This window comes from Myotis brandtii, unplaced genomic scaffold (assembly GCF_000412655.1).
Source record: "Myotis brandtii unplaced genomic scaffold, ASM41265v1 scaffold699, whole genome shotgun sequence".
Lineage (NCBI taxonomy): Eukaryota > Metazoa > Chordata > Mammalia > Chiroptera > Vespertilionidae > Myotis > Myotis brandtii.
In genome coordinates, this window is record NW_005370733.1 from 855,638 (window position 1) to 873,760 (window position 18,123).

General features: G+C 56.2%; 1 protein-coding gene across 6 annotated transcripts in view; it reads left to right on the forward strand.

Annotated features, from left to right (window-relative positions):
• Window positions 1–18,123, forward strand: part of RAPGEF1 (Rap guanine nucleotide exchange factor (GEF) 1) — a 93,996-nt gene that overhangs the window by 54,271 nt on the left and 21,602 nt on the right. For 4 of the 6 annotated variants that reach the window (XM_014529887.1, XM_014529886.1, XM_005882139.2 and 1 more), the window contains 4 exons: window positions 109–292; window positions 1,581–2,081; window positions 7,252–7,451; window positions 9,782–9,940. In XM_014529887.1, coding sequence (XP_014385373.1) covers window positions 109–292; window positions 1,581–2,081; window positions 7,252–7,451; window positions 9,782–9,940 — 1,044 coding nt within the window. The remainder of the gene's footprint in view (window positions 1–108; window positions 293–1,580; window positions 2,082–7,251; window positions 7,452–9,781; window positions 9,941–18,123) is intronic. The other 2 variants (XM_014529885.1, XM_005882138.2) reach the window with 2 other exon arrangements.

Below are 18,123 nucleotides of genomic sequence, written 5' to 3' on the forward strand. Positions count from 1 at the left end.
TTTTCCCGGTGGCGGTAGATTCTTCTCCAAGTAAACATTCCAGTTCCCTCCCCCCTCTCTGCCACCGTTTCTCAGAAGTGACTCGGTTGTTTTATTTTTGCACACGAGGATTTTGATGGGGACTGTTATGCCCAGAGGCGCCTGTCAGGAGGCAGTCACTCCTACGGGGGAGAGTCGCCCCGCCTGTCCCCCTGCAGCAGCATCGGCAAGCTCAGCAGGTCTGACGAGCAGCTGTCCTCTCTGGACAGGGACAGCGGGCAGTGCTCCCGGAACACAAGCTGTGAAACACTAGGTGAGCTGCCGGCGTCGTCACCCTCCTGTCTCATCGTCTGGTGGCTTCTTCGGGGTCATGTGGCGATGCCTGGGCCTCAGTTTCCTCACCTGCACATGAGGGTACCAAAACCTGTCTCTGGAGGAGGTTGGAAGTTGAGATGAAGTAACGATGTAAAGATATGAACCCTGGGGAGATGCTCCCGTGTCGCTGTTACTACAGCTAATCTGTCGCTGTGCAATTTGACTCCCTTTGCCAAAATTAAGAACCATCTGTGCTCCGAGCTGTAAGCGAAGGAAGCCCCTGAGAGCTCTGACGGGGGAGGCAGCTGAGCGGCTGCGCCCTCGTTGGTGCTGACCTCCTGCAGCGTGGGCCGGGGAAAGTCTGAAAGGCAGTTGGGTGTGCGGCTGAGAGCATCAGCCGCTCGTGTCCGTGAACTGGAGATCTCACTTCGGAGAGTTCACCTCCAGAACATAATCAGATTGACAACAAGGTTGCTGTCCAGGGACGTTGATCTCGGCAATATTAGGACCAGTGATTGCTGGAAATATCTGACTATTTTTTTTATAAAAAGGGTTAGGAAATCAGGCAAATTATGATAAAGTGATTTGGTGGAATGATATACAGCTATTAAAAATCAATTGTGATCTATTGATCAGTGGACAAAATCCTAGACCACTTACACAGTTCAGTGAAAGAAAAAAGAATTCGGTGGGGAGGGGCCTTTTGAGGAAATACATCAGATTGTAAGCAGGTTACAGTTAGATTGCGGGACTTCGGGTGGTTTTTGACATTTGCCACATTTTCTGTAGTGATCGTGCATTTTCTTTTTATTTTTTAATCTTCACCCAAGGATATATTTTTTTTAGTTTAGGGGGAGAGAGAGAGAGAGAGAGAGAGAGAGAGAAAGAAACATCAATCAAGTTGCCTCTCCTATGCACCCCAACCAGGGATTGAACCTAAAGCCTAGGTATGTGCCCTGACCAGGAATCGAACCGATGACCTTGGTGCACGGGATAGTTGCTCAACCAACAGAGCCACCCAGCCACAGAGCATTTTCTTTTTAACTCAGAAATTCAAAAAATACAGGAAAAAATAAAGGACAGTAGTCATATTCCCATCTGTTTTTGTTACAAGCAGTGAGAAGAATGGAAAATATAAAAGAAAGCATGGGCCTGTCTAGAGGAGACGGGAGACACGTTTTTTGTCGCGCTTTACTGAACAGGACTGGGCAACAGCGGGGGGTGGGGTCCTTTCTTTCTGTGGGGTCTTGTGGCTGACAGGTGTGTCTTTCCTGTTGTGAATGCAGATCATTATGATCCTGACTACGAATTCCTTCAGCAAGACCTCTCCAACGCAGACCAGATACCTCAGCAAGTGGCCTGTAACCTTAGCCCGTTGCCGGAGGCCTTGGGAGAGTCTGGGTCTCCATTTCTTGGCCATCCTTTCCAGTTGCCTCTTGGCAACTGCCCCCAGCCAGATGGGCCCTTAGCCCCAGGGCAGCAGACGGACACGCCGCCTGCCCTCCCCGAGAAGAAGCGCAGGAGTGCGGCCTCCCAGACCTCGGACAGCTCTGGCTCCCGCGTGTCCTACGAGCGGCACCCCTCCCAATACGACAACATCTCCGAGGACGACCTGCAGAACCCAGCCTTGGTGCAGCCCGCCCCCTTCACGCCCTTTGCTGCTATTCTCCCCTTCCAGCAAGGAGGGTCCTCAGCCTCTGTCGAATTTGTGAGTGACTTCACTGCTCCTGAATCAGCGGGTGACCCAGAAAAACCGCCTCCTCTACCAGAGAAGAAAAACAAACACAGTAAGCCTTGTCGAGCTGTCAGGAGGCACATTTTGTCACCTAAATTGGTGGTATGTTATGTGTAATTAGACCAGAACCAAACCACTGGGTTCATAAGTTCATAAAAGGTAGAACACAGGTACGTGGGCACTTCTGGGAGCCTTGTTATGTCACTTCAGTACTGGTGATTGATTGTAAAGCCTCGGAGGCTGACCTTTTTATGGCTCCTGTACAATCTCAGGCCTGGTCTCCAGGAATTTGGCCTCTTGTAGATGGAAGTCAGTTGACCTCCTGGCCTGAATACATGGTGACAAAGAGAAACAAGTGTCGGGGGATTCAGGGCACCATTGCAGCAAGATGTGGGTGAAGCGGGAAGGCATGTGAATGTCAGGAGACTTCCTGCAGCCCCAGAGGGACTCTCTCAGGGTCCCTGAATGGACCAGTTATTATAATATACTAGAGGCCCGATGCATGGCTGCCTCTGCCTCTGCCTCGGCTCGCCCCCCCCCACCCCCACCCCCCAGAAGGTCATCTGGTCTAATTAGCATATTACGCTTTTATTATTATAGATGATGTTATTGGGGCCCAGGGGTGGGCCTGAAATTGTCCTCTGCCCTCTCCGCCTCGCCCCCCCCACTCCCACCCCCCAGAAGGTCATCTGGTCTAATTAGCATATTACGCTTTTATTATTATAGATGATGTTATTGGGGCCCAGGGGTGGGCCTGAAATTGTGGTCATATTTTGAATATTTCAACTGTGTATTTGCCATCATACTAAGTAGAGTTCCACTGGACATTGTCTTTTCTGCTGGTTCCCCACTGCTCCACGCCGCCTGTCTGCCTCCTGAGCCCTTCCCACTTCACTGGCACAGCTCTGCTCCGTTTTTCCTGGCAGCCTGCTGTCACCATTTAGATGTGTGTGTGGCCACGTCAGCCCCACACAGGGTTCCCTGGCCTCAGGTGCCAGATCCAGCAGACAGCGTCTGCATTGCAGGTTCCCCAGGTTGGGCCCCTCTCAGACAAGAGGAGATCTGGCCCGGTTAGCCCCAGCAGGACTGACCCAGGGGCCACGGGAAGGAGGGCCCACCGAGGATGGATTGTGTACGTTGCCTCGTTAGAAACCAGGGCCCTTAGGAGGAAGCTGCAGATGGCAGCACCAGGAACATGACCTCCTTCACCTCCCTCCGCAGAGCGTCTCAGAGCTGTTGGCCCTCCGCTCCCCCACCTTCCCTTATCTTGAGCAGCATGCCGATTGGGACTCACACCTTTCCTTTCCTTTTCTGGAATCCTTTGAACCCAGAACTCAGGGCAGGATTGCATCTGTGCAAACCGCATGCTTGGTGCTACCTGGCCGAGGAGCCAGGACCACCCTGCCGGCCTTCAGGACAGGTGCAGGCGGCAGTCCTGTGGGGTGGTGAGAGGGAAGGGAGGGAGAGGTAGCCACTGTTTTCTTAGAACAAGCAATTGTCCGGCAATGTTTCCATTAACTTAGGCTTCGTTTTACGCATCAATGTCTGTAGAGCTTGTGCCTGCAAACCTGTCGAACCTGCTGAGAGCTTGCGGGGTCTGGGCTAAAGCTCCACACGCCTGCATACGGCTCCTTACTGCACCCTGGCCGGAGGGGGGTCACGAGCTTCCGTTTTATAGATGAAGAACCCGGATCCCCGAGGAACTGAGCCTTGCCCAAGATCTGGGCTGCAGAGCAGGCCTGTGCTCCCATCGCGGTGCCCTGCTCCCACTCTGACAGGCAGGGAGTCCCTCCTCGCTGAGACCCCGTTCAGGTGGTGACTTCATGCAGCAGGTCGTCTTTTCTGGGCCCTGTGAAAGGACCCCAAAGGACTTGCAGCTCTCTAGGGCTTGGTCTTTCACTTCCCCAGGGGCCCTCTGCCAGCTCCAGCCTGCAGCTCGTCACAGTAGCTGAAGGAGAGGAGGAAGTAACCGTCCTTAGGTTTGTGATGCAGGCAGAGCTCAGCCACACGCAGTCCCGTGTCACAGAGCAGCCTCGTCCTTCAGGTGCGCTGATGTCCCCAGGGTGCCCAGCCCCTTTTGATGAGGGCAGCCCCACAAGGCCCTTGTGCCTGTCTGCCCACGATCCCGGGTGCCGCTGGAGTGCCAGCCTGCCAGCCTGCCCCGGGAAGCGGGCCACTCTGTCAGGGAGCCCTAATACCAGGCTGCCTTAGAAATGGACTGGCAGGTAGTCGGCGTCACTGCTGTTGCTCTGTGCTTGGTCACAGGAGGTCACGTCTCATCCAGGTTTCCCTCGTGGCCAGGTGGTGGTGGTCAGTCCTCTTAGGGAGCAAGTGGGCGAGACCTTCGTAGACCCCAGAGGAGTTGGTTGTGCAGCCGCGGCAGCTGTCTTTCGGGGGAGGAGGTGTCTGCCTGCCCGCCTTTGACAACCAAGTTCCACACGGTGCTTGTGGGAGCTAAGGCGTTCTTATTGGTCCTTTTAAATAAAGAAGGTGACTGCCAGAAAGACACACCTCGAGAGAAGTTCCTGTCTACCTTAACCCAAAAGGATGCAGAGAAGAGCAAGGCCGCCTCGCTGCCTTTGCGCCTGCTTTCTTCAGCTCAGGGTCTAGATCAGTGGTTCTCAACCTTCTGGCCCTTTAAATACAGTTCCTCATGTTGTGATCCAACTATAAAGTTATTTTCGTTGCTACTTCATAACTGTGATGTTGCTACTGTTATGAATCATAATGTAAATATCTGATACGCAGGATGGTCTTAGGCGACCCCAGTGAAAGGGTGGTTCGACCGCCAAAGGGGTTGCGACCCACAGGTTGAGAACTGCTGGTCTAGATCCTTTGGTTTGCTGACTGGTTTGGGTCTCCAGTTAAGCCCTGACTTTGTAGTTGTTTGAAATTACAAAATTAAGCTCTACAAAGTTGTCCTTGCCACTTTTTCCTGGTATCTGAATCTCAGCTCCGCCTAGCACGTGCTCATGGCACTTGTGACGGGACCCAAGGGGAAGCACCCACTCAGGATGGTGACTTGGATCTGCCACCCCTTCGCCTGCCGCACAGGGACTTAGGTTCCTTTTCTTTCCAGCTCTCACTGCCACTTCAACTCCCCTTAGTGTGCGTGCAGCAACTCTGCAGGTAAATTTATTAGTGTGTCCCGGGCAAGGGGCATAACAGTGCCTTTCCCTGCAAACATTGGACACGCATGTGTAGAGCATATCCTGACACCTGAGCACTGCCCCAGCTACCTGGACAAGGGGAAAGGTGCTGCAGGATTTCAGGCTGCCTGACCGAGACTTTGCTGTGGGAACGTCAACTGCAGGATCAGGTCACAGAGGTGGATGGGGATGGGAGAGAGGGCTTCTGCTACAACCCGCCTTCATGGCTTCGTAGGTTTGCCAGGTGTCTGCGCACGTCTGTTCCAAACCGTCGCTTCTCCCAGAAGCCTCTGGAGTCTTCAGAACGGCCTGGCTCTGCAGGTGGGGCTCAGGTCACTAACAGTGAGAGTCAGGAATATAGTGAACACCTTTTACAACCCCCGAGTGAGTCCTGAGGGCTCCGCACCTGCCTCCAGAGAAGGTGCCTCCGAGGATGAGGTCACTGAGATGTGAAGGCTGAGCTCTTTGTTCTCTGACATCTCACCTCCTGCTTGGTGAGGTCCCTGCTATTGTCTGCTTGGAGGTCTCTGTGGGTGCTGTCATGCTGTGCAAGCGAGAGAGCCTGCCCCTGCGGCAGGCAGCTCCACCAAGGGGTAGCAGCGTGGCATCAGATGGCGGTGGTGGCAAGGGCTGGGGTTTCCCAGAGGGTTGTTGGGGGCGGAGGGTGTGTGCATTTGAATCTATGCCCTTTTCTCCCCTCCTCCCCCCAGGGATTTTCTCTAGCCTCAGCTGGAAGGGGAGAGTGGGGTGGCGTTGCTGAGTTTCTTGTATACCCAGTGGGCGCATTACAAGTCCCACCCCAGTGGCTTAGCCTGGCAGTGCTGAGGGACACATGTTCCATTCATTCCTTCATTCTACAAATGCTGCGTCCAGACACCTACTGTGTGTCAGCCACTAGTAATATGGCCACTCTGGCTGGAGTGAGAGGCAGCAATCCTGTAGCATCTGCTTTGAAAATGCGCCATGAACCAGACCTCTCAGCACCTCACCCCCACGGGGACCTTTCACTGAACAACCTCAGCAGCCCCGATGGTCTTCACAAGACAAAGCAGACGCGGGCGCCCCGGGCCCCCGTGGGTCCTGCCCATTCACACAGCCCCGCCCCGCCTGGGGATGGGCTCACCGCCTTCCCTGTCCCCTGGACAGCTGTGTGCTGCCCTCCTGGACCCGTGCCCCTCCGGCCCTTGCCTGGCCTGTGCCCTCTGTGTGGAGGGCTCCTTGCCATCTCATAGAGCTCATCCATATTCTAGACAGGCACCCCCTTGCCACCCACTTCTCAGTTCTCCAGGGTCTGGGTGCTGTCTCCTGGAGGGGTGAGCCCCCATGGGCAGAGGATTTGTTTTGCTAGCCTCTTAGTCCCAGTACCTGCGTCAGTGCCTAACCATAGTAGGTGTTCAGTAACAATCTGGTGAATGATAAAAGCCCCAGGTAGCATGACCCCTGTGAGGAGAGCTAAGAAGGAAACGAATGAGGGGCAAGGTGGGCTGCTATGTGAGCAGGGCTGGGGAAGCTGCCGTTAGCTGGGCGCAGAGGAGGGTAAGACCCAGAGGGTGGGGGAAGCGCGTGGGAGCAGCGGGGCAGAACCCCTGAGGGTGTTCCCGGGACTGAAAGGAGACGGCAGAGCTGGGCTGAGGTGGACAGCTGTGCTGCCCCAGGACCTCCACCAGCCCGTGCCCCTCGAGTGCCTGGACATCCCAAGGGCTCTGCAGCAAGGGGACCAGTGCCCCAATGTGCTTTGTAAAAAACAGGCTTTATTTCTTAGAGCAGTTCGAGACTCACAGCGCTGAGCGGAAAGTAGAGAGTTCCCGTTGATCCCTGCCCCATCGGCCTGTCCACTGTCACCTTCTCCACCAGAACGCCCCGTTGGTGACGTCAGTGAACCTGCACTGACGTGTCTTTGTCGCCCAGAGCCCACAGCTGGGGGGCTCCCTCTTGGCGTCCACTCGCTGCATTTGCACGCGTGTGCCCCCATGTCACACAGAGTGGTCTCACTGCCCCGCTGCTGGGAGAGGGGGGCCCTCCTGCAGCTCGCCCCCCGGTGCCAGAACCAGGACTGCCGCTCTCTGTCCGCAGTGCTGGCCTACATGCAGCTGCTCGAGGACTACTCGGAGCCGCAGCCGTCCATGTTCTACCAGACGCCGCAGAACGAGCACGTCTACCAGCAGAAGAACAAGATGCTCATGGAGGTGTACGGCTTCAACGACTCCTTCAGCAGCGCAGACCCGCCGGACCTGGCGCCGCCCCCCGCCCTCCCTCCCAAGCAGCGGCAGCTGGTAAGCGGCCCCTCCCAGGTCCCCTCCCTGCTGCCAGGGCAACAGGCCTCCAGGAACCAGAAGCACCTCCTCCTCCTCCTCCTCGGGGCAGGGGCCTGGGCTGGTGTGGAACCCCCATCTCCCGCGTGGGGCTCTCACTTCCCCTGCGCAGCTCCCGTGCAGCCTGTCTCCTCTGCTGCTCCCCACCTGGGGGTGGGGGTTCCTTTCCTTCCTGAGCAGCCCATGCAGCTGGGACTGGCTTGAACTCAGAATGTTGCTTTCTCTGCTACAGTCTCTTGCATTTTTTTCTCTCTTCTTTGGCTCCAATATAGACTCCCAGAAAAGAGGGACTCAGAGCACAGGGTATGGTCTGTGTAGAGCCATCTGTGGCCGATTTACATAATGGGCCTAACTAGACAGTGACTTACTCCTCCCCCCCCCCGCCCCTCCCCCCAGGCCGGCCAGGGATGCCCATTGGAGCAGGATGGCTTTAAATAGAGCCATGCTGTCGGGCATGGCACCTTCCTCCTCTAAAGAACACCGTGTAAGGCTCCACGCAGGCCGTGGAGCTCAGCTCTGCACGGGCAGGCTGTCCTGGTAGGCTCGGCCAGGCAGGAGAGCACATGGGTGTGCCTGCTGCGTGCCTCTAACCTTCTCTTAGCTGCCAGTTTACTAGCCAAGCGGACTCTGGTCAGGCACTAGAACCCAAGCGTCCTGCCCAGCCACGCTGTCCAGAAGAGCACCCCGCAAAGGGCGGTCTCGTGCTGTTTTGCCCATTTGCTGACCTGTCTGGTAGTGTTTTAACAAAGAGGGGGCCGGGGTGACCAGCTGGGCCATCCTCTGTCCATCGCCAGAGGCCCTGACGGTGCTGCCTTGACTTTTCTGGGAGGCAGCTGCCAACTGTAGGACAGAGGTCCTGGGTCACTCCTCCCAGCCACATGGGGCTCGGCAGTTCTGTGCTTGGGGCTTGAACCCACACCCAGCCCTAGGGGTCCCCAAGCCCTCCCAGCTGAGGAGGCTCCGGCAGACCAGACAGAACCACAGCCAGCATTTTGGGAAACAGCCTGTCTACTGGAGGAAAGGCCAAGCTTGGAGTTGGGAGTCCTGGGTTCCAATCCTGCCATTAACTAGCCATGATCACAGGTTGTGCTCAGAGTCTCAGTTCTTTACTGTCCTGCCCATCCCATGAGCGCCTGAACATGCCAGAATATGAATGTAATTGCTCTGAAAATCTTTCAGGAAGGGACCTTCTCCGCGGGAACATAAACACTGCCCCAGAGACCCTAACCTAAATGTTTGCTTAAACGTCTGGGCCAAATTTCATTGAGATTTGAAATCCGGCCCCTCTGCAGTGTCCACAGCTGCCCATCATTGTCCTTGGGCATCTTCTCTGTACCGTGGAGCCACAGGCTTCCGGGTGTTTGGGGACAGACCCCTAATGAGCACTCTAGGAGCCAGCCTGCCTGTCAGAGAGCTCCCAACCTCGCCTCGCTGGCAGGGCGTCCTGAGGGGAGCCCGGAGAGAGCCTGGCAGGGTCCGGGAACTGGGCAGACTCCACTAGAGCACCTCCACACACGGGGGCTTTCGTGTGGTTTCACATGATCCTCCCCCAGCCCGTCACCCCACTTCCAGTAACCTGAGGCTGCGAGCCGGAGAGACTTCCGCATAGCCCACCGCTAGAAGCAGAAGAGTTGGGGACAGCTCCCAGGCACATGTGTGACGCCCTCTGCAGGCTGCTCGGCACACCCTCTCTCAAATGCAGACTCAGGAAGTGTTACCCACTTTACTCACAAAAATGGGAATAATAAGTATTCAGGCCTGTTGGCACGCGTACACTGTGGAGGGCATGGTTCTAAGTGTTTACGTGGATATAGCCCTCCAAGGTGTTATCCCTATCTTTCCAGATGAAAAGCCTGAGGCCCAGGGAACTTTAAGTAATACCCAAGGTCTTCCTTAAATGGCAGGGCCCAGATCCAAACCCAGGCAGCCCAGCTTGATCTACACTCCGCTGAAGTACAAATAAGTCCATGGTCTACCCCACCAAGGAGGGCTGGGGGCCCTGAGTAAGTGGGAAAAGGGACTCAAACGCAGTAGGCCTCTCTTCCCCCTCGCCCCACTTCCAGGAGACACAGTGTGTGAAAGTTAGCTTTACATCGATCGGAAGGAAGTGAAGGAGGGGCCAGGAGCCTTGGAAGGTCTCTGATCCCCAAACTGAGCCAAGAAGCCTCCCTCTCCAGAATGTCCGAGCGGAGTGGGGTTGCAGCCTACTTAGCCTTTGTGCATACATGCCTGACTGTTCTCTGCTTTTCTCCCTCCTTCCCATCTTCTCTCTCGTCCCTCTCTCTGTCCAGCAGGCCTCTTATGCTGCTTCTTCCTTCTCCTCTGTCTCCTACTGTGTCCAGCAAACTAAAGTGGCCTTCACCCCCGAGGACGGCAGTGCCACTCAGGGCATCAGTGTGTCCGTCTCTAACTCCTTTCTCAGCCGGCACGGCAACTTGCCCGTGCCCTCGGTGAGTGCTCCCTGCCGCTCTTTACTCGGAAATGGTGGATGTGGTCTTCCATTTGTAGCCAGTGCCCTCCCGACGTGTGTGCCGCTGCTCATCGCGGACTTTGCCCTTCTGCAGATCCCTGCACCGGATGGGGTAGGGGATGCGGGGATGGGTCTCTGTGCTCGAGGACCGTGTGAATGGGGGAGGGGGGTGCGGGGATGGGCAATGGTGGCGGCCACACTTGCAGCCATATCACTCAGGCATCGCCTGCAGAGACGTTCTGGCCTTTTTGTTAAACGGGAATATTCCTCACAAAGGAAGCAAAGCCCAGGAGAGCAGGCTCTGCCAGGGCATGAGAGAGTTGGAGTTGGAGGGCTGTGTCAGTTAGCTTTTGCTGTGTAACAAACTACCCCAAAACGTAGTGGCTTCAAACAGCCGTGACCATTTCTCATTGCTGAGAACACAGGTTGGGAGGGCGATGGTACTGATCTGGCCCAGGCTGACGTTGGCTGGACTTGCTCGCATCCCTGGAGCCTCAGCTGGGACAGCTGGGCTGACCGCCATCCACACCTTCCATCAGCCTCCATCAGGCCCGCCTGGGCTTGTCCAGGGCAGCTGGCAAGGTTCCCAGGGAACAAATGGAAGCGTGGAAGGTATCTTAAGACCTGGCGCAGACCTGGCACTCGGCCACTTCCACTGCATTCTCTCGGTTCAGCCACAGGGCCAGCCCGGATTCCGGGAATAGGGAAGTGGATGTGCCTCTTGGTGGCAGTTGCTGGCAGAGGGGATATTTGCAGCCATTTTTGTAAATAGTATCCTTCCGAGACTTAGGGACACCGGCTCCTTAGGAAGCATAGTGTTGTCTTTCACTGGAATCCACATCTGTCCAAAAACCTGAACAGCCGCCGTTCCCCTTCAGTCTGCACCCGTGAAACTGGGGGGCGGGCGGGGGCCTGGGGGACAGACTTAGGGAAGGAGCCACGTTCGGGTCCCTGCAGTCAGCTGCTCCTTGCGCGTTGTTCGTCCTCCCGCCTCCGTCTCCTCCCTGCGTGAGGATTCACACGGTGAGCTTCGGGAGTCCTTCCTGCTGCCCTTGGCTTAGGGCTCGGAGTCCAGTCTTGGCTCTGCTCTGAGTCTCACATGAGAGCGCGGGCAAACGCCTAAACCTGCTGGGACCGCCCTCTCCTCTAACTGCGGTTGCCCCCGGGACCTTCCGAGACCTAGCCAAGCTCAGGGTCCCAGTGTGGTGGTTCCCAGGCTGCATTGCTGGGCACCGTCCAGTGCCTGTTGTGAGGACCTTGGGGTGCAGTCTTCCTCTGGGTGCCAGGGCCTAGCTCGCAGAGCTCTCCGTGTTCCTGCACTTGCCATGGAGAGGGAACACCCCCCCCCCCCACCCCCCGGCCTGTGCACAGACGCCCTCTGTTTCCGTAGCAGGCACTCTGGCAGGCTCCTTTCACAGATCGTGCAAAACTTGGCCCTCAGACAATCCCAGCTCTTGACTGTATTTGCCCTCTATGAACAGAAAGTAAGTGTGGATTATCCTAAGAGTATCTACAAGGTCCCTTTTGAGCAGTTTGGGGTTCCAGGGCTGTCAATGCACTGGACTGTTTGCTATGGCATGAAAGGAAATAGGAGGGTGTTTTAACTAAGTTTGGGTCTGAGGGAGGCTGAGGCATCAGCATCAGAAATATACGAGGTGCTCAGCACCAGCTCCAAGAGGAGCCCAGGGAATGAGCTAAGGAAGGCCACCCCGCCCCAGGCTCCGGAGCCGTGGGCGTGGCCTGAATGTCTGGAACACTCTTCACGTGTCCTCTCCACTCTAAGAGGAGCCCCAGACAGAGGGCTCGGCATTGCTCAGAGTGGCCCTTTATTCCCGACTTTCTTCATCCCTTGGTCATCAGTCTAGTGTGGGATTCCGAAGGGTGCCACTTGGAACACAGCGTGGTCAGATCTAAAGGCAGCTCACACTGTCCTTGGCCCAGTGACCTGCCACTTCAATCAGAAGATTCTAACCATCGAAAACCACTTTGCCAAGGGAATTTATAGACCATAAACCTCTATGGACCGATTTAAATGGAGGTGGGCGCTGGAAACACATTGCTGTTCCCTCTTCCTGGGACCCCCGAGCACAGGGCCTCTCCTGGCGTGGGCCGGGCAGCGCCATCGTCCTTGTAGGGTTAAAGGGAAAGCACACGTGTGAAGAGTGTAACTTAGTACCAGACGCGCTGCCGGCATTTGGTAAAGAGGGAGGTGTTACAACTGTTTATTATCACACTGAGAGGCTGCTTCCTTTCGGTTGTAGTCCCGGCTGCTTTCCTCAAGACTGTAAGTCCTGTAAGGTTAGGGCCTGGACTTTACATGCTTGCAGGCGTGGTACAGAGCTCAGCGCGGAGCAGCAGTGGCAGGTGCTCCGTGGTGCTGACCCAACCCAGAGGACCTGCTTCACCCGCAAGCATGAGCCCTGACCAAGGAGGCCAGCAGGGCTCTCCTGACCCCATCACCCTGCTTCCCAGCATCTCATCAGAACAAGCCACTGCTGACTCGTTACATGACGGCCTCAGTTCCCATGAATCAGACACACTGCCCAGGCTGTGGCCAGGAACCCTGCTTCTTCCTCATTTCCCTCCGCTGACCCAAGAGGCTTTGGCTGCCAGCTGCCCGAGAGTTTTACAAATAGTTCCTGTCTGCTGGGCTCCTCGGAGTGCTCGCCCGGGGCCTTAACGCCCTTCCTGCCAATGCCTGCTTGTGTGGCCAACGGTGCCTCTGACGTGTGAAGTCTGATTTGGGCTCCATCCCACAGGGAGCCTTGACACAGCCTTGGGGAAGGAGGTGCATGCAGACCAGCACCCCTCCTGGGTTTCCGAGACCCTCAGGGACCACCTGAGCCCAGGGGCCCAACTGTTAGACTCCTGCCTCTTTTGTTAATGCTCAAGGCACTTTGGGTGGTCAGTGCTCTCGGACCAGCTTCGGACACAAGTGCTGCAGGGGACTTGTGGCTCCATGACAGCTTGGCCAGGTGCCGCCCCGGTCCTCAGAAAGGTTATGTGGGACGTGAGCCCTAAGGGTTCTGTCCACACACACTTGCCTCTACTCTCATGCTCTCCAGCGGCCTGTCGACCTGTCAGGGCCCTTCCTGCCGCTCTGTGATGGAACACTTGCCCACATTGCAGAGATGCAGACGCCAGAATGGAGAAGCCGAGCCATTTGCTCAGAGCTTAAGTAAGAGCTAAGGTTAGACTCCAGGTCTCCATCGTGAGAAATCGTGTTGACGTTTACGCAGTGCTGATTTGCATTCAATATTGAGACCTGGGAGGGCTGGGTGAGAAGAAAAGTCCACACATCGGCTACCATCAGAAGGCCTTGGTGGTGCCCTCCCTCCTGGGAGCACGCGCACACCTTCCTTCCCTCAGCTGCATCTCCTGAACTGAGGGTCCTCGAGAGACTTGCAGCCAGGGGAGCAGTGGGCAGCGGCAGCTCGTCCGGGGCTAACCCGCTGATCCTGTCTCCAAGGCCCCTCTTCTCTGACTGCTCAGTGAGCCAAAGCGGCCCAGCGGGGCCCTCTTGCTGCTTCTCTCCTAAGCCCTTCCTCGCTCCACTGTCCCAGCTTTAACAAACGGAGCCTCAAAATCAAAAGGAAAGAAGAGGCCTTCGTGTGCGTGTGTGTCCCTCCAGGCTCTGGATAGAGCTCTAGGAATAAGTGGAAGTTAGGGCCCCTGCATGCTGTTCAAACCCAAACTGAGGGAAATAGTCCAGTCAGATTTCTAGAAATGAATGCAAGTCCTTTTTTAAACGGTAGTAAACCTTTCTGTAAGGAGTGGTGCTGTTGAGGTCAGTCTTCAGTGACTGCAGAGCGCCCTCCAGTGTGTTGGAGGTTTTTGCACAAATACAATTAGCCATGAAACCACTGGCCAAAATGTAATGTTTTCAAGGAAGATCTTGTGATTCCGGTTGCAATACTATGTCAGATGAGAAGAAAAGTACTAGGTCTCTACTCTTACCTGTCCTACTACCTAAAATTCTCCCGTGCAAGAGAATTGTGTCCTCTTTCATCCTTTATTATAAAATCCACATTAGAATTTTCCAGTGGTTTTAAAAAATAGACTCCAAGAAGTTTATTTAAAAATAGAAAGGTATGTTCTAACCCCACCACGATTCTGATGCTGGCTTTCTCTGTTAGATGAAGGCAGTGGGACCGACCAGGGCCTCCTTGGCCGGGCAGAGGGGATCTGCAGGTGCTCGCTTCAGCCTCAGCATCTTCCCTTATGGAAAGTGGAGTTGTCATAAATGAACACAGGGGCATCTGGGACAGTGCCCCGGGGCCTAGGGCAGACCCAGGGGATGGCTTTTGCAGATGTGGAGTTAATCAGGACCAGGAAGGAGAGAGGAGACAAAGCCAGCACTCTTCCCTGCAGCCTACCTCCTGGGATGACAAGCAGTGTCATCAAGGGTCCTTCCTGGTGACCTAGACGGGAGCGATCACGTCCCATCTCTGAGAACCAGGTCCACGTGCCTCTCTGCAGGCGTCTCCTCCCTGGAGTTCAGGGAGGGGTTGTGCGACGGCCGCAAGCGGACTTCCTTCCGAGGGAAATAACTTAGGCCCACACTGTGTGGGCACTCGGTGGAGCAATGGGCAGCGGCAGCTCGGAGCCAGTGGCCAGTGCTGAGCTGTGTCCCGGGGGAGAAAGCCCAGACCACACTGCAGCAGCTCCCCTCCAGTGTGTTTTCTCACAAGTGGTGGGCAAGAATCGGAGCCCAAAACCAGCTGTCCAGCAGCTTGTCTGTTTTGCTAAGTAGCATCCAAAAACACTGACACCGTAAGCCTTGCTTGAGCCAGGAGCATGCAGTGATGAGCCATCTCCGTGCACACTTCACGACAGGAAGTCCAGTCGCGCAAGTGATTGCATTTCCTGTAATTGGTGGGGTTGAAAGTTCTCTAAAGCTTGGCACTCAAGTCACTGTGGAGCAGCTGTTCCAAGCAAGGCCCTCTGGCCTGTGGCTCCGGCCCACAGCTGCTGGCACACCCCGGCCTTCTCGGACGCCCTCAGTCTTCCTTGTGTTCAGAGGAACTCAGTGGCATGGCATGTTGGGGGATCAGGGTTTTCCATTGAAAGATCTGCTTTCTTGCCAGCACAACACAGGGCGCCTCCCTGGTCATTTTTCACTCCAGGACTTGAATGGAAAGCAAGTGTCCAGGAAAACTGGTACCCGGCCAGCTTCGGTGACTTTAGGCTGTGAGTGGCCACATGCTAACATGCAAGGTTGTCATCCCTTACACTCAGAGCCCTTGGTCCCCCCAGGTGTGTGTTTTCCAGGGTGGGTGTGGTTCTGGGGTCTCCTGAGGGCAGATCTCTGCATCCTGGCTTTGTAGTCCATCCAGCCAGGCTCACTGCCTTGGCACGCTGGTCATCACAGAAACTCAGCCAGGAGAGCTCGCGTGGTTAGGAGGCTGGTCCTGCAGGGCTGTGGCTGGCAGTCAGGGACTGTCATGTGCTCAGGACACTCGCTGAGTGTGAGCCATCCCCGCACATCGCCCAGGAGCTGAGCCGTGTGGTACAGGTGTGTGGCCTTCCTGCCGCCTGTGGAGCCGTGTGGTACAGGTGTGTGGCCTTCCTGCCGCCTGTGGAGCCGTGTGGTACAGGTGTGTGGCCTTCCTGCCGCCTGTGGAGCCGTGTGGTACAGGTGTGTGGCCTTCCTGCCGCCTGTGGAGCCGTGTGGTACAGGTGTGTGGCCTTCCTGCCGCCTGTGGAGCCGTGTGGTACAGGTGTGTGGCCTTCCTGCCGCCTGTGGAGCCGTGTGGTACAGGTGTGTGGCCTTCCTGCCGCCTGTGGAGCCGTGTGGTACAGGTGTGTGGCCTTCCTGCCGCCTGTGGAGCCGTGTGGTACAGGTGTGTGGCCTTCCTGCCGCCTGTGGAGCCGTGTGGTACAGGTGTGTGGCCTTCCTGCCGCCTGTGGAGCCGTGTGGTACAGGTGTGTGGCCTTCCTGCCGCCTGTGGAGCCGTGTGGTACAGGTGTGTGGCGGCCTTCCTGCCTGTGGAGCCGTGTGGTACAGGTGTGTGGCCTTCCTGCCGCCTGTGGAGCCATGTGGTACAGGGGTGTGGCCTATCCTGCTGCCTGTGGAGCCATGTGGTACAGGGGTGTGGCCTTCCCTGCCGCCTGCTTCTTCCTCTTTGTCGTCGGGACCAGACCGCACTTCATGTAGTTTAAGTGAGATGGTTCATGCAGAACCTTGGGCACCCATCTGACCACCAGGGAGCATTCAGCAAGAGGAGCTGTCATCATCATCATGAGATAGTCCATGTGGCCCTTTGAGGGACTGTGTGATGGGGGGGGAGATGGTGCCCCCTCTCCTAACGGCGCTCCTTCCCAAGAACTGGCTCTGGCGCTCTAGCTCTGCAGAAACCTCCGGTCCAGAAGGCAGCCACCTCTGTTTTAGACCCTCAGCCCCGCCAGTCTGCGCGGCTATAAATAAAGCTGCTGTGGAGAGGCAGCCGTCCCGTCAGAGGCAAGGCCGGGCACCAGCCAGACCCTAAAATAAACTTGGGGCTCTGCTGAAGTGGTGTTTCTGTCCAGCGGCCAGCTCCGCCTCTCTCCCTGCTCGCATGAGTAAATAGGATCGTGCAGGGCCTGGAAATACTCCGGCGAGGCCGGAGAGACCAGGCTTGTTGAAAATGGTCTGATGATGAGCCCCGACGTGGCCCTCATGTCTGCAGAGCCCCTGGAGAGGCCTGAGCTTTCTGGTGATTAGAGAGCAGCCCCTTGCAGCTCTCCGCCCCCAGAAGGTACTCCTCCAGCTTGGCTCCTGTCCTAACAGGACTGCATAGCTTGAATACCAGAGCTGCGCAGGAGCCCGAGGGAAGGAGGGAGGGACAGAGGGAAGGAGGGCAGGAGGGTGGGCACTTAGTCCTGGAGATGCGAACCTCCCCCCTTTCTCCTTGGTGGCTGTCCCTCCCCTGCAGTGCCCGCCCTGGTGCGGCCGGAGCCTCCTTCCCCAGCTCCCTCTGTGGGCCTGCACCTGGGCAGCGCCTGATGCTTGTCTGCTACCCTCCACCCAAAATTGAGACACTGTGGAGTCAGGCAGTGTTCCAGCGCTCCAGGAATAACGTGAGAAGCAATCCCTAAGTCTTCCTCCATCCAGTACATCTGCTTGGCCCTGTTACATGCCTCAGCTCTGCTGTGTGCAGTGGTTCCCAGGTTGGCATTGGGAGGGCAAGGGAGGACAGTGACGTGGATCGGGTGCTTGTCACAGGCCAGGCCGAGCTCAGCACTCACAGGGCGTCACCATTAAATCCACACAGAGCCTGTGGCAGAAGTGCCATTGTTTCATCCCAGGTGCATGTGGCTTGAAAGTGTGCCCTCCGAGCCGCCACCCTGAGCTTGTCACATGAGACCTGTGTAACAGGCCACATGATCAGTTAGGAAGCGTGATGCGTTGTGATCACACAGTAACTGTCATGTAAGTCGAGCTCGTGTGGCAGGGCCTGCTCAGTGATCATTGCTCAGTGAGCTTGCAGGGGTGGGGTCAGGAAGGACAGTGTCAGGACTCTAGCAAGAGCTGGCCTTTTTGTCTCGGTCCTTCCGGCTGCTATTTGTTAACAAAACACCACAGACTGGGTGGCTTGTCAGCAACAGAAATGTGTTCTCACAGTTTGGGAGCTGAAAGTCCAAGATCAGGGTGCCAGCATGGTCGGTGAGGACCCTCCAGGCCCCAGACTTTTCACTGTATCTTCATGTGACAGAAGGGCCAGCCTCTCTCTGGAGCCTTTTTTTTTTTTAATTGATTTTAGAGAGATCGGTCAACTTGTTGTCCCACTTATTGATGCATTCATTGGTTGATTCTTGTATGTGCCCTGACCGGGGATCAAACCCACAACCTTGGTGTATCAGGACGACCCTCTGACCCACTGCACTAGCCGGCCAGGGCTCTCTGGAACTTCTTGAGCGCGCTGTGGCCACTCAGGCTCCACAGCCATCAGCGCGAGAGCCCCTGGGCTGGGGTGCGGTAGTATTTGACTTTCAAGGGATAAGTCCAAAGAGGTTTACTTACCCAAAAGGTTCAACATGAGTCAGTATGACCCGGTATCTGACCGTGATGTTGAGCTTAGCCACCAGGTTCCTGAAGGACCGGAGACATCAGTTGGGAGAGTGACAGCAGAGGACGTGACCGCCTTACAGAGCGGGACCTGCTGTCCTTGGGGCGTCCTGCCA